Source organism: Piliocolobus tephrosceles, chromosome 7 (assembly GCF_002776525.5).
Source record: "Piliocolobus tephrosceles isolate RC106 chromosome 7, ASM277652v3, whole genome shotgun sequence".
Taxonomy (NCBI): domain Eukaryota; kingdom Metazoa; phylum Chordata; class Mammalia; order Primates; family Cercopithecidae; genus Piliocolobus; species Piliocolobus tephrosceles.
This window is the reverse complement of record NC_045440.1, coordinates 136391226-136408246: the sequence shown is the minus strand read 5'-3', so window position 1 is coordinate 136408246 and position 17021 is coordinate 136391226. Positions and strand designations below refer to the sequence as shown.

Below are 17021 nucleotides of genomic sequence, written 5' to 3'. Positions count from 1 at the left end.
AAGTCTGTTATGCTTCAAGGATTAGATCAGAAGTAGTCTCCTACATAAAGCCCCTTCCTTGATGTGTCATCTTTTCTAGCTCAAATGTTTATCTTGGACCACTCTTGCCACAAATATCAGACTTTCCTGGTAGAGATTTATGTACGCTCATCTCTCTTACAATATACTTCAATGACTTACAAACTCCTTGAAGGAATCTTTTTTACTATGCAATGCTTTCAAGTCTCTTTTCACTTCTAACTATTTCTTTTCAATCTCTGTATGCCTTCAGTATCCTTATATTTACAGACAGATGAAAGACAGATGAAGTGATTTGCTCAAAGTAGAAAGCTAAAAACTGGCAAAGATGTCACTCTTAAATTCCAACATGGTGACTTCTCATACACACGAATTAAACACAATGTTAGTATTATGTCTTGTAAACCAATTCTGTTAATAAACACATCTTAACCTACTACCTCATAAAATAATAAAACAACTAATCTAAATTATTATTTAGCATAACTGCATTAAAATAACAGATAAGGACAAGAACTTAGTATGCCAACAACAAGCAAAAACTTGCTGAAGAGAAGAATACATAGTTTGATAAACAGTATTTCAGGTATTAATAACATAGCATGGTGGTTAAAGTTAAAAATTCACACGTGTAAGTCAGACTGCTTGGATTTGAAATGAATCTGCTTTTCACCACTTGCTAGCTATGAGAGCTGGAGACCTCTCTTTCTCACTCTAACTGTTGGTAAAATGAACATAACAGATCCTACTGTAAAGGGTTAATATGAGGATTAAATGAAGTACTAATATTTATAAAATGCTTAGTTTGGGGTACATAAGGTACCAGCAGGATATATAAAATAATGTTGAGTGGTAAATAGAAGAAATAATTTTGAAACTCCCTCATGGTGCTAACTATAGACTAAAAAACATACTAGAAGCCTCATACAGTAATAATGTCAACTCTTTAACATTAAGATGTCTTTAAAATTTCAAAGTTACTTAATATCCTGTATTTCCTGCTTAAAGCCCACTCTTCTAATTTAACCATCTGGGGAAAAATGCCATTTCTAAGATAAAGTAAATAGCTCAGAATAAATTCTCCTCAAATGCAATAATTAATTACAAAGATGACAGTGATGACCAAACTCAACACCTGCTGTTTATAAATAGCAATGTTTCTGTGCATCTTACCAGGACTCTATTTACAAAGTTAAGATTTTCATCTGTAAGCCTCATTTTAAAATGTAAACAAATATATAAGGTTTTCTTTTTCATTAAAAAATAAAAATATATACCATTTAAAGTATGTTTTAACGCTCTTTGTAAAGGGTTACCATAGTTAAGGGCTGGTCACAATTCTAAGGTGCAAGTTTTTTTGGTCATTTTTCTTCTATTCATCCTAATTGCTCTTCCTTCTCTCAGGTTACAATTTCCTGCCTTCTCCTAAGCTCTAGCCCTCATTGTGCTGCCAAGCGTGGCCCCCTTATTTTGTTTTGTGTCAGCCCCTGTTATCTTTTTCTCCACTTTCACAGGTATTTTGTATATAATATTCTGTATCTGCTACTAAATATTAGAACAGACCACCGTTTATTGCTGTGCCATAAGATGACTTGAAATAGCTGGCCATTCCTGCACTGACAATGCAGCTCTCCACTGGAACCCCTAAGCTAGGCAAATCCCCTCAGAGCCTTTGGTCAGGGGGGAGTTCATCTGGAAGTTTTATTTGCAGCCTGAGCTTCTCATTTCTGTATTGTGATATACTGCTTACAGGAGGGTATTCCGTCATCAAATGAGTTCACAGTAAATAGTTTTTGTTTACTAAACTCTGGAATTTCCTACCTCTACATCACTTCTAGTTTGAATTCCACAGTTATATATGAAGAGGTGATGGAGGGGTGGGCAGAAGGGAAAGGAGTGAGGAGCAAGGCACACATAGAAGTGCCCGGAAATGTTCAAGACTCTCTGGAAAGCGGTTTCAAGCTTATGAACCCCATTTTGATCCCGTACCTTCCAATTTACTCTGGCAGCTTTAGAATTTGAGAATGTGAAAACTTCACATTCTGTGGGAAAATTAAATGTTTTTTGGACTATGGAGAGAGTTAAAATCTAAGAATTTACTAACAATGATTACCAACCACAAAACTGCCCAGTTGGATTTGTATTCTTTAACACTGGTTTTATTAAATGTCTCATAAATACAAAAAATGGGTATGACACAAAGAATATCAATAGCACAAAACACTTAGGTACTAATCATGCAGTTTAAGGGAGTATCATTATTTTTGAAGGTCCCTTTGCATCATTTTCCAGTTTGAACTGATAACGCCCCTTCCCCACCTTACAGGTAACCACTATCCTGAATTTTTGTTCATCATTCTCTGGTTTTTCTTTCTGCTTTTCCCATATACAGTTGAATCTCTTAAAAACATAGTTTTATAACTTTTTTATCTTTACATAAGTGAAACATTATGTTTTCTTCAGTTACTTGGTTTTTAGCTTACCATTGGGTTCCTGAGATTCTGTAGCTGTAATTCATTCATTTACTCCACTGAAGGAATGCATGACTTTTGATGGAGAGCTGGGCTGCTCCCAGTGCTGCTGTGAACACTCTCATGTTTGATGCACTGTGTGAGTTTCCTCAGGGGTTTTTAGGCCACATGGAACACACATCGTCACCTTACTCCCTGGTCCCCATCTGCTTCCCACAGTAGTTGTGTAGTTGCCTTCATTTCCTTAGCAACATCTGTTATTATCTACTTGGTCAGTTGTGCCAATACAGCATGTATGAAACAGACTTCACTATGTTTTAACAACTGAGTTTCATCTAATTTTCTGATACAATTTTGCATATCAATTCTCTGTGGTCATATCCTTTTAACACATTGTTAGATTTAATTTCGTAACATTTATTTACGGATTTTGGATCTATATCTATAAGAAGAGTTTGTGGCTGTGCTTTCCCATATTATTCTCTCCTGATTTTGATAGCAAAGTTATTTAAATCATTTAAAACACATTTAGAGTTGTGTTCGTTCCTCGGGGTGCCATAAGAAAGTACCATAAATTTAGTGGCTTGAAACAACAGAAATGTATTTTCTCAAAGTTCTGAAGGCTGGAAGTCCAAAATCAGGGCTTGACAGGGAAGTGCTCCCCCTGGAAGCCCCTGGGCCAAACCTTTCCTTGCCTCTTGCAACTTCTGGTTCCTCTGACTCCTTGGCTTGGGGCTGCATCCCTCTGATTTCTGCTCCATCTTCACATGGCCTTTGCTGATACCAAATTCTGTTGGTTTCTCAAATTCTTCTAAAAATATCTATTTCACTCTCATTCTTGAAAGCTAATTTAAGGAACTCTACAATTCTAGACTGAGAATAATTACTTGAGCATGCTAAAGGGTGCTTGGTCAGGGCATCAAGTCTACTATAATGCTGGAAGGAAAAGTGTCTAATCAGTTGCAACAATTAATGTATAGGCCAGACTGAAACAGAGTAGTGTATTTTTGAAATTTCAGGTCAAAAAAAGCTACAGGAACTTTCCAGTTCTCAACACGGGGATCTTGTCATGACTCCATTTTGTAAAAGAAAAGGGGAATCAAAGGAAACTTCGAATTTTTTAAAAAATGGGAATAACCATCTCAGTGTACTTACCATGCTGCTTAGATTTCTTTTTCTTTTTTTTCTTCTTCTTCTGTTTTGGTTTGTAGTGATCTTTGTCTCTCTTCTCTCTTCTTTCCTTATCCTTTTCTTTTCTCTTACCTAAAAGATAAAAAGTGAATACTTCAGCAATCACGACTGATCCTGAGTTGTTCCTTTGTGGTTAACCTAAAAGCAGCATTTATGTTTTAATCAGCTATTCCAGTCACCTGCCCAGAGTGGATGGGTTCAATTAAACTGTTCATGTCATGACTCTGGAAGTCCTGATAAGCTTATTGGACTATAAGGGGGATCTTCATTAGCAGTGCTGAGAAATCCCAACTCCTGATACCTTAAAGTTAACACAGACAGTAGTTAAAACCTTTCAATGAGTAATATTCTCAATTTTCTGATGTGGTAAGTAGTTAAACTCCATAATTTACAAAGGACCTGAATGAAGAGACTCAGCATTTCCACATATAATTTAATGAGAGAATAAATTAGGAGATTAAAAAAAAAAAAAAACCTGATGGACTTTTTGCTTTGGATAAGCTTTAAAAAATAATTAAACCAATTTATAAACAACTCCTCCAGTCTTTATTTACATTCTCTGTGTGTTTAACAATGAAGGCTAAGAACATGAGGAAAAAAATGTATTTTATTAAACTAATTTTTCCAAAATTGTAAAGCATTCTTTTCCCTAATCATATGTACTTAAAAAAATAAATATTAGAGCAGTATCCTACATTTCAAATTAAATTATCACACATATCCTACTAGCTATTGCTCCAACTCACAATGGTTTAGCCTATAATTTATCAAACATATTTGACCAACTTTCAGTGATTCAAGCTCCAGTTAACTAATCTACAGAATATTTAAGACTATCATCCATTATTTTGTGACGTTCAGTCATTACAGCACAGAAAATAGAAAATATAGCAGAAAACTCAATAACATTTTTATAAAGTATAATGAAGAAGAAAGTGTGAAAAAATTACTATTTTAATCTATCCATTCTCTAAAGTCTCAACAATATTAAATCAAGGTCTATTTTTGAATAGCCATAATTTTGACTAGGGATGATCATAAACACCAAAGTTCCTTCAGAGAAAGCAAGAGACTCTCTTGATAAAAAAGTTACATATAAAACAAGATATGTGTTTAATAAGTCACGTATCTGGAGCTGACTAATACTAGTAAGAACTAAAACAGATGATCACTTACACCTAAGGAAGCATTAACTGGTAAAGAGTAAGGGGCAGACTATGTCCTCCCTCTCTGTCAAGCTTTATAGTCTTTTGCTTAAAGATTACTTTCTGTTCATACCAAATGCTGTTGAGCTTTTTTCTTCCAATTTCACTTTTTTTTCAGTTTTCGATATTCCTGTGGGTTAGGGGAAAAATATGTAAGTTTAATCTGAAAAACTTAAAAGTATGGAACAATATTTTACATTACAATTGCTCATAAAACTCTCTATGTAAGACTCTTTCTCTTTTAATGGTCTACATGTTTTACTGCCTGAACTGGTAACAAAGCAGTGAGATTTCTTACCTTAAAAAACAACCAAAACAATAAATTAAATGTGATTTTTGTTATTCAAACTACTTAGGTTCAACTTCTGGTTCCACCACTTACTAGCTCTGCGGCCTTGAGAATATCATTTAATGCCTCTGTGCTTCCGTTTCCTTATCTGTCAAACAGGAATAAGTCTATATACCTCATGCAGTTATAAGGATTATGTGAGTCAAAATATGTAAGATGTCTAGTCCAAAGATAGGTAAATATGTAATTTTTTTCATTTTCTCTTTTGTGGTAGGGTAATAATTTGAGACTACACTATTTCCAGAAATAGCATAAATATGAGTCTAACCATAAAGACAAAGTTAACTGTACTAGGCCATCAGTAAAGGTCTACTCTAGCACCATAGCCCTTTGGCAATCCAAAAGATACTGAAATTCATCTGAGTAATTGTTCCAGGCATCATTTCTACTTCTGTGACAGTTATGATATGAATGCTATCTGGATTATCAAAATGTAATATTAAACTCCATATTAAAGTATACTGGTTTTCAACAATCTGTATACATTTTTAAAACTAATATTTAAGCTCTTGTGCCTAAAACAAACTTGTACCTTTGAACTACATCATGAATGCACTGTTAGGTAATGATAATAGTCAAAATAAAACTGTTCTGCAAACCACTTTTGTTCTATATATAAATGTAAAATACAAAGACATACTTATACATTAAAATATTCAATCTCAATAAATATTCCAATAAAACATAGGTATTAATAGTCTAAAATTCATTTTTAAACCAATATTGCCCTTTTAATTACTGTGCAGCTGACACAGGTACATTTAATCAATTCATATTCAACCATTCCCAATGCTAATATCTATTTGTGGCTAGTGTTAATCTAAGAAAAATACTACAGTACATTTAAAATACAATTTTAGTCTATAAATTATGCTTTAATGTCACCATTTACCAGTTTAATTTTTTAAGATCATTCTACAACAGTATCAAAAAAGCTGGTATTTCATTCACCTTACTTCAAATATTTTCTATCATTTAAACATAACAAAAATATAAAAATACCACTCAAATCAAGTGCCAATAAGGCTCTAGCAAGTTTAAACCTAAATAAGAACACCAATAATCTCCATTTGTTATGACAGAAAAAAATGAAAGGGACATCACAGCAAAGAGAAATACAATTAAATTTTCTTATTAGCAAGACTGCTGAACAAATGCATCACTTCTGTTTACTACTTGTTGCACTATTAGAACTTTATAAATTTTATGCAATTTCCTTGAAAACAATAAAGCATTTACAATGCAAACCATGAGGAATGTGCTTTCCAAATCCTCAGTGGTAGTGCAGATATAGATATATTGCTAACAGTGATCATTGCCTCTTAGGTTCTTACATCTCTGGAGCACTGGATCTCTAGGGAAAAGGTGGAGCAATGATGTTTAGAATCTCCTGGAGTGGGGACAGGGAGTGAGATTAAAGGAACTGTCTTACTAGGCTACTTTTACTGACTGGAATGTGTGCACCCCTTAGGTACTTGACAGACAAATACAGCAGTTATGAACCACCGCACCAGAAACACAGAGGCTAACACAGCAGAAGAGATGCAGCCAATCCCAGAGTGGGGTCCAGAGAGTGAGTTCTAGATTTAGTTTTTACATGTTCTAGTGGTTCCCAAACCATTCGATTTCATAAATGACAAAATTTCAAAAGTAAAACTGGGGGACTCATAAAGGGTTGTCAATGTTTTACTCAAGTAAGGATATTAAAATAAATATTCGTATATGCAACAGTAGGATTTTAAAAAATACTTACACACAAATAGGAAAACAAAACAGACCATTCCAGAAGTCAACAAGAAAAATAAGTTTAGTTTTACAAGAAGTTCACTATCTTGTCCTTATTTTACCACGTGCTAGAATTTGGTGACCAAAGTATCAGAACATTAGTTTGTAGAATGGTAATTTTTAAACTAAATTTTAGCAACAGAACATTTAAAAATATATAGATAGATAGATAGATTTAAAAATATATATATTATCTGGCAGCTGAATGCAAAACGCAACAACAAAAACCAAAACGCAAATGGAGCTACTCTAGTTAAAGTCAGAGAGGCAGATCTCTGAACCATGCCTGCTTGCATACAACTCAAAAACTAGTAATGTAGAGTGATTTCTCAAGCCTCTTCTGGTATGCTAATCATTACAGATTCTTGTGGCTAAAAAGAGAGGCAATCCCTGAGACTCTCCATGGAAACCCCAGGCTCTGTAGAAGCCATGAACATTTGGTATGAGGGTGGAGGCAACAGAGTCTCCAGTTGTAGTTTTGTTTTGAACAAATCTGGAAAATAAATTGAAAAACAATTTAAAACAAAAAGACTTTTAAATAGTAAATGTAAAGTTGACATGAGATGTTGGAATAAAAATGAAGGCCATTTCAAAACCCGCCACAGGCAGATTAGGTAGAACTGACAATATGCTATTTTGCCATACTAACTTAGACCAACCCCAAGACCTACTTCTGTTTTTCACTGGTGATAAAATGTATTATATTAACCAATCCATAATATAATTCATGAACACTCTATAGAAGATTCACTAAGAAGAGTCCAACTATCTTAGCTATGATGATAAACCTACACACATGTATTTACTTATATCTACATTTCATTCAAAAACTAAGATGACTTCGAATGACACTGAAGCAAAGCCTAATGCATTTCATCGAATGTTACCCGAAAACTGAGGGGACCTGCTCATGGACATCCTGACGTTACATAAAGGTACACTCTGCATGGCCACGTCAAGCCAACATTCCTATCCATGCTAACTAAGACATGCTGCAATAAAACCGGTAAATGCTCCTTGATATTTATTTACTAATTTGCTAAAAAATAAAAATAAAAAAATGAAGATGTGTTACTAAAGGTATTTCTTTTAATACAAGAGTAACTAAAATGGCTCAAAATTATATTCATACAACCTACTAATGCCAATTTTGTCTTCACAGTGGTACAAACAATAAAAGTTATCATCTCTAAAGCTATCTTAAATTGACATTTTTAAGCTGAAAATAACCCTATCATATATCATAATCTTTTTTTTGAATAAACATAGACTATCAAATGCCTAATTAATGTTAAGTAAAACATCAAGATTGTAGAGCCAAAAGTGACCACAGACATCATCTACTATCATCTCATCATATAGATGAAAAACTGAGTTTCAAGGAAGCAAGAAGAGAAGGCAGATGGTTTGTCTCTACAGGGTTTTTAAGAGGCTCTACCAGAGGCCTCTTGGGGCATACTTTTCTTCCTTTACACCAAAGAGTACTTTACACCTCTTCAGGCACTTATATCATGCTTTAAATATTTGTATTTCAGTTACTTGCTTTGTGTCCCTTCTAGACTCTAAGTTTCTGGAAGGCAGACTCCATATCTGTTCACACTGTGTTTCCTACCTAAAGAGAATTGTGTGATAAGGGGCAACAGACAACCGTTGGCCCAAGGTGCCTGTGAGAACCTGAACCAAGAGTTTATTTTTCAAAAAACTTGACCATTTTTCAAAAAACTTGATTTACTGTATCCTCCCAGATACTAACAGAATTAAGATTTCCTGAGGCTGTATCCTTATCTAAAATTGGCTGGCTCTGTGAGAAAGAATCCTGATAGTAAAATAAAAACAAAGGCATCAATTTTTACAAAGATACCAATTACTTGTTTGGTAATGTAGGCAGCAATAGCATTCTTAACAGTGGCTAGTCATGTGGGCATCCACCCCACTAGAAGAACATAGAGAGTATTGCAAGTTCATTATCTCTACTGGAAAACAATTAAGAACAGTTGCATATAATAATTGGACTATTTGCAAATCTCATCAATCCTTTAGCATCAACTGCTAAACTCAGCAGTGTGAATTTATCTTGCTCCCCCAAAAGTAAAAACCTAACCATGTCGAACAATTTCACAGTTAGCAACTAACACCCTCATCATTCTAAACTCCCCAAGAGTTTCAATTTGACAAAAATAACTCAGAAAATGTCTCTGACAAACTGTAAAGCATGTTTTCAATTACCAGTTTTAAAATTCAACAGTAACAAAATTTTCTTTTATAATTAATATGGATACCAACCAAACATACGTGTGTGTATGTATGTGTGTGTGCATATATGTATATATGTATCAAAGAAATAAAAACATAAAAACCTGGCACTCTGACTCTAAATCTAGGAGGACTTGGGGAGCAGACAGAAGCATAACAAATACAGCAAAATGGTCAAGAGAGGGTAAATAACAAAAAGGTTAAGGAGAAAAACATAGAGATCACTGAGAATTTCAATGCAAGTGGGACAGGGGCACAAGATTGTAATCAAAAGGTGTTCAGTTAGAACATGACCTAAATTCTACTACTTTCCTCAAAAACTAAAAATTAAGAGGTCACAGAAACAAATTAGAATTTCACCTCCCTCTATTCAAATACTGCGTTCAACCCTCTAATAAACCTGCAGTAATTAACAATTAAAACTATGCATTTCCTTGCTATAAGCAATCAGTTGACAGCTACCGTACTATTAAGCTTATCACACCCAGAAAATCCTTACTCTTCCACAAATTCAAATTATAGCTAACCTCCTCTCTACCTTTTTTCCCAGAAAACGATCTTACTTATTTTACTTTTCCAATAGTTACTGCTAATATTTAAAAAGGGAAAGAATATTCGTATGCCTTCCTCTAAGGTAGTCAGCCATAGTGCCACAAATATGCTAGAAATTCTGAAAAGAGGAAGTTAATAATCTGGTTAGAAGCAAAATCATCTAAGTCAAGGACTTTCATGCACAATCACTACATTGATATTTTGATATTTTAGGATATATAATCTGTTAATGTAAGACTCTTAGTTATTACACAGTTACTTATATTGATCTATATTTCAATATTGTTACTAGTATCAGAATACTTTTAAAGAAAAATGTAATTTCACATGTACATGTGAAAATAATTTTCCCAATGGATATACAACCTTATAACTTTAACATATTTTTCATATATTTAGTACAGTAACAAATGCCAGATCATTAAAGAACTGAATAAGACCTTTATCAAAAAAGTATCTCAATGGGTCAATGATAACTCGGAAATGTTGTGGAAAAGTGGAAAAGAAAAATTAATTAAGGAAAGACCAAGAGTCAAAAGACAATAGATCTGATTTGAGAAACTACAGGAAATGTTTCAAAATCTACAAATATTCAGACTTGGGTATTTTATTTTTTTAAACATGATAAAGAATTATCATGTACAAAGTAACTTCGACCTTTATATAAACAGTAATAAAAATAAGTATATGTTTCTTAAGTTACTTCAATCATTTTATTTCAACACATCCCATCACCAGAAAAGAGTAAGTTTCATTTTATGCTTCATCCATAAAATGGATAAAGTGGTTTCAGGGAAGACGCCTGTAAACACAATGATCACCAACACCCTTGGTAACGCATCAACAAACTGCTTTATGTTTTTCTTCAACTCACAACAAACTAAATTCAGACTTCTTTCAAACATCTATTTCCAAATAGTGATTTACCACAAGTGCATCTGTAAGATAGTATTGGCCTTTTTTTATTATGTGTATTCTGGATCAGGTTATAATTTTTAAAAACTTCTAAATAAAACAATGCACCCACATAAGGGAAACATGAATTGATATACTGTTAGACTTAAAATATCAGCTTGGTAAAATACACATCCAAATGCTTTCGAACTACAATAAATATCACAAAATCATGCAAAAAATGTGTTTTTAAAGATGGCTGATTTCACATATTGCACTCCTCAAATAACTTTATAGCAAATTTGATTCAATTTGGAGGAATCTGTCCCAAAATGCGGAATTATATTAAAGACACAGGCATATAGTTCAGTGTTTCTTAAATATTAAATTCTGTTAAAATCCTTAAACTGAAGTACTGATCTCATTAAGTACTTCCTGGCTTCAAAAGTAAGAATTCCTGTAATTATACTTGGCTCTAATAATTTATATTTAGTAGAAATAAGGATATACAAAGAAGAAGCAGGGAGAAGGAAATAGATCAAGTAACAAGGTAAGAAGTACGTATGTCCAGGGAATATGATTGTAACAAGATCACACAAAAGACCTTTAAAACAGAGAAGAAACTCTCCTATAAATGTTAAAGTATTTATGAAAAGGAATTATATAGGAATCAAAATAATATAGTTAAACCTCAAAATGTTGATACCTAATAACTGCAAGCCTAATTACTTATCTACTTATAAGAGCCTTTATTTTTTTTTCTTTTACCTGCTGCTGCTGGAGCTCCTCTTCCATCAGCTATAGCTTTGGAAGAAGAATTTGGAAGCATCTGTGTATCCTCTTTTTCTGCCCTGGGACATTCATTATGGTAAGAGGAATCTGAGGCTACTGGTGCTGTAACTTCTGAACCACGACTTAAGTCAAGAGGGAGACAGGGTCCCAGCTTCTCAAGTGGCAAATGTGCAACATCAGGCACTACACAAAATAAAGAGTGTAATATAATATTAACACAGATAAAATGGCTCGGTTACTATCACTGTGAATTAAAGTGTTACATAATTTAAACAGTGCCTGGCACAAAGAAGGCACTCAATAAATATTTGTAGAATAAGTGAAGTGCTTATAACTCCAGAAGATATAAGAACAGAAATGTCTTAATAGTTTAATAATCTTTATCTCTTAGTTTTTTCTTTATCTTCTTTTATGTTTGGTTCTATAGGAAATCAATATACATTACCCTCTGGTACTGAAGATTCTTGCTGATTTTGAGAACTGATGGAGAATACTTTCCCATCAGTGGCTGGAGAGGGAGAAGAAACCTTTTCTACAGAATCATCAGGCATGGGTAAGGTGGCTAAACGCTGAGATCTTCTTCTCCGCTCACTATGCTTGAAAGGTCTAGGGGGATTCACAGGCTGTGGAGGACCTAGAAAAAGATCTTCAATGTTCACGAAGCAGATACATACCAGGAGCATCTTATAACATTTAAGGAGATAAATGGGAAAAAATGATTCATATTCTTCCCTCTGATGTTGTTATAAGATATCCACAAGGAATGGCATGTTTCAAAGGTAATCAAAGGCGAAAATTGTGACCTCATTCAAAATGAGTCAATCAAAAATTCTAAAATCTACTCTACTAGAACTAAAAGAAAATAAAATGGAACATTAATTTCAAGTAGCTCCAACTGACAGACTACAGTTAATTTCTCTAATTGCAGATCGTTGTGTAAATTGCCATTTTTCCTTCGGGAAAATAGTCTCTTTACAGCAAAAGATAAGGAAAAATATATATATATATATTCCTTTTGCTACATTGCAAATCTAGAAACTCTAAGGGAAAAAAAGGCAGGGACACAGATGATATAACATTATAGAGCTAGTGATTTACTTTACACTAATGTAAATAATTTTATTCCATCATCATCCCCCCAAATGGAGTTTTATAAACATGTCTGGGCCTGATTCATTAAAAAAAAATTGAACAAAAACAACTTTGTGTACTTATTGTGAGCAAATAATGAGGATATTTAAGATTACGACATTGTGTACTTGGGTTTTTTAAAAAACTTGGTAAGTAATTTAGGCATCTTCTAGTAATATAATATAAATATTTGGAAATGTCTTTTACACTTTTAGATATCGTCTCTCTACATGGCATATAAACATATTTGACTAGAATAGGCAAGATTACATATGCCAATATATTCATGTTAATTTAGAAAGAGGAAATAAGAAACTGTCTAAAGAGACTGATGTTTGGGTATTTAAGAGTAATTTTACAATGAAAACGAAAAAGACATGTTGATAACTAAAAAATATAAAAGAATAAAATTTAACTGCCATATTGTGGTTATAATACCAAGATACAATTTCCAAAATAAAATGTTTGTTAATGTCATATGACATTCTAGTGACTACTGACACTATTTCATGATGTCATAATAAAATGAAGCTTATTAGGACAACAACTGAATTATGTTCCCATTCTTTCCACCTATTACAAAGAACAAAACAAAAAAGCAAAACCAGATCAAAATGAAAAAATGATTCAGTAGAAAATATGGCAACTGAAGGAAAAGAGGTTAATATGTCTGATAAAAGTCTTCTGAATGCCAACATCTTTGATTATTCTGGAAGACACAATATGGAATAGTTCATGAGGAAATGTGTCATATTCACTCAACTGATCATGTATTTCATTTGTCGCATCAAGAACAAAAAAAAGCATCATTTACCTACTGACTTCAAATAACTGTTATTCGTGTCTCCAACTTAGAATACTAAACTAATATGAGAAACTCAGGGTCAACACAAATCTTGTATTTTTTATATATATAGATATATAGGGAGATAGATAGATATACCCATTTGAAAGGTGATTTTGAGAAAGACTGCGTTAATTCTTGAAAAATTAGTAGTACTGAAACAGTAAAATCGTTAAAAAATATAATCACGGAGGCATTTTCCTTTCATTAAAAAGATTAAACTGAAGTCTAGACTACAAATATTGTAAGAATGAATAAAATGTATTGCAGAGGGAAGTTACAGACAAGTGGGGACAAAAAAACTCTACAGGAATAGTCTTAAGTAAAAATAGCTATGCTGGGTCTTTTTATAACTTTCTTTTTTTTTTGTAATGAATCAGGCCTCTCAGTATGCTCGGATTATTAGTTGAGGAGAGTCAAACTACAGTGGAATCTGTGTTATTAAATGATAAGGATTCTCAACCAGCAGTAGTCTCTAAGCAATAAATCAGTAAGAAATGTCTATGGTTTTTGCCCCTGGAATAGTTTCAAGCCCTCCCTATCATATCCACTTGAGTTTTTAAAAAGCAACTTCATAAAAATACAATATAACTACAATCAAACTGTTTTTAATGTATCTTATAGGACAAATAACTATTTTTTAAAAATCTGTGCTCACTAGTTTTATTTATCACTGAAGAAGAAAGCTGAGATACAAGCGTCAAATCCTCGACTTGTATTAATTCTGGGGAAAGTGGTGATTTAGGGGGTTTTATACACCCAGAAGAATCTCCAGATTCATGTTTGCATTTCTTGCTGCGAGCCTTCCCTGAAGACAAAGTTGAGGATAACAGTGCAGGTTTCTGAGTGTTGGCAGAACTGCTAATGTCAGCTTCATTTTTTTTCTGACTTTGAGGTTTAGGTGAAATCGCCTGAATAAATAATAAAAAATTGATATTTTTATTTTGGCTTCTTCATTTTTGTTCTTGTATTCTATTTTGACTGTTAAGCAACTTTAGTATCCAGAAACATTGTTAAGCAACATATAACATTTCTATTACAAATGAAAAACCAAAAAGAACCCCACAAATTATTAACTAAAAGTTGAATAGGCTGTCTTTAAAGGGATGCTGCCAACTTTCAGTCTAAATTCATTTTTTAAATATATTATTTGTAATATTTTCAGAATATAAAATGTTATCTTACTGGACAAATATTTTCAGTATTAAATAGAAATATACCCCTTTAGGAACCATAACTGCCAATGACAATAATTCGAAAAATAAACAGCATCTTCATGTTTTAAAGGATTAGAGGAATACTTAATTTAAGCTTTTGACTTTAGATGTTTTCTTATAAAATCATTTCTTTCATTAAGTTGAATGTGAAGGTCTAAGTAGACAGTTTCCCTTTAAAGAAAGATCTGAACAGGAAAACAATGACCAAATTAACAAAACATTATCTTTAACTCATTTTAGCGCTGAAAGCTTGAGTTTCATAAGCACAATGCATCATGAAATCAGAGCCACCAGCAATATGGAGTTAAAAGACTAAAAAACAATACAAAACAAGCAACAACAACAAAAAAAACCAAAGAGATAAAGTGTAAGTTAAAAACATTGGATTTAAAAACAAAATACGTCGCATTCTTAGATGAGAGTTTTTACCTTCTTCCTGCCAACTGATACTTTTAAAAAAAAATTAGAACTTTGTCAGTTCTTTCATAAAAGAATATTTTTAATCATTTGGCTGTAAAATTTCCTACATATGTTAAAATATGTGTGAATGTGTCCATTTTTCAAAACAAGAGAAAATAGCTACATTGGATGAATTTGCAATCTATGGTGCTGCAATACCTCTATCTCTTTCTGATACACTTATCTGAGAGCAAAATATATAATATGCATTTTTTGAAAATCGATTCTACCATAGGCCTTTATAAACAGTCAAATTGCTAGCACCATAAACAACGTGCTTGTCCCCAAGAAATCTTTTTACTTCCGTATCTTGTGGAGAATAAGTATCAGGTCTACTGTCTGCAGTTCTCTGGAGTATGAAAGATCATTTTCTGGGGACTAAATAAATAAATAATTCTGTTCCCACTGAGACACAAGTCAAATTGTACTGGGGAAGAAAAGTGCATATTTGGTATTAAGTAGGGCACCTCGAATGCTCTACAGACAGCATGTTGGACATACCATATAAAAGGCCTGGTGTCAAGTGTCCCATTCATTCAGTTGTCATCATTTCTATGATTGGATTTACTCATTACAAATGTGTATAAGTGCAGATTAATTATTTGAAAAGGTACTTCACAAATGGATAGTATTCCTAACCTTATCATAAAAGGTGTTGCCAGAAAAGTAATTAGAGCCATTACTTGTAAATAAACAATTTTATTGTTCATCTTCACATATGTGAAAGACATCACTACAGCATCCATTACTCTCAAGTTACAAAGTTATAAAACAAGATTTTAAAACTTAATATCTTGATAAGGTGCTTAACTTCTAAACAAGGAAAAATTAACATTGTTTTTAAAACTTACTGAGTTATTATGCATCTAATGCAAGTTTTATCCAAAAGTAAATATAACATGAAATATCCCTAATACAATTAAATAATCTATAATTAATAAGCTGAGAATTGGGGTTCAAGACCACAGAGTTTGAATTTTTTAAAAATATAAATAAGTCCATTAGCACAGTAAGTTTTGACTACAGGCCTGTTATCAATCGATGTCATGAGTGACATTACTTTAACTCATTAGGAAACAGAGGTTAGTAACAATCAATACCTCTCCTTTAGGTCTATTGCTGATACCAATTGAGATATAATTAAAAGCTTTATAACTCGGCTTTTTAACTATGAAGCGAGGCTAACACATAGGATAAAAATAAGTGTTTGGTTACAAAACATTTTCACATTGAAGTCAACCTGAATGACAAATAGAAAATGAGGGAATGGCATGGTGTTCCTTAAAATCTAAAATAATTTACAAGGTTTTCATTAATGATTGTTGGTCTCTTTGTTACAAAACTGGCAAGGACTCTCAAAATTTTTTAATTATGAAAATTGAAACAGCCGAGTTACACCATTTTCCTTTCTTTCTTTTTTAAATTCAATTTCAAAACGTGGTTTTCTGTACTTTTCTCTAAGATAGGTACTACCCTCTACACTAACTTCCACATTTAATAAGTACTTTTCACAATCACATTCACCTCAGCAGGATTGTGCATAATCAAAGATTGACATTGTAATGAATTTTCCAGAAACATTTTATTACCCAAGTCCCTGATTTATCGCATTCTGAGAATACCATAAACAGTGGTGAAAATACAAAATATTGTTATATCTGGGACATTGAATATAGTAATACACAGTAAAAAAAAGTTATTTAAAATTTGGTTGATATATTGACAATAACGGCAAAGACTTAACCGTTTGATGATCACAGAAAATCAGAAGGTATGATTCAATGACATATTAATCAATTTAAAAGACCCATTGATTTAATACAACATTAATGGAGGCACCAAAACAACGCATTGTTATCA

General features: G+C 32.8%; 1 protein-coding gene across 15 annotated transcripts in view; it reads right to left on the bottom strand.

The window, feature by feature from the left end:
* Positions 1-17021, bottom strand: part of PHF20L1 (PHD finger protein 20 like 1) — a 74244-nt gene that overhangs the window by 20683 nt on the left and 36540 nt on the right. For all 15 annotated transcript variants that reach the window (XR_004229062.1, XM_031935906.1, XM_031935908.1 and 12 more), the window contains 5 exons: positions 14144-14396; positions 11956-12144; positions 11487-11693; positions 4959-5015; positions 3645-3752 (listed from right to left, as the gene is read on the bottom strand). Coding sequence is in view for 14 of the 15 variants with exons in the window: in XM_031935906.1 (XP_031791766.1) it covers positions 3645-3752; positions 4959-5015; positions 11487-11693; positions 11956-12144; positions 14144-14396 (814 nt within the window). In the remaining variant the exon portion in view is untranslated. The remainder of the gene's footprint in view (positions 1-3644; positions 3753-4958; positions 5016-11486; positions 11694-11955; positions 12145-14143; positions 14397-17021) is intronic.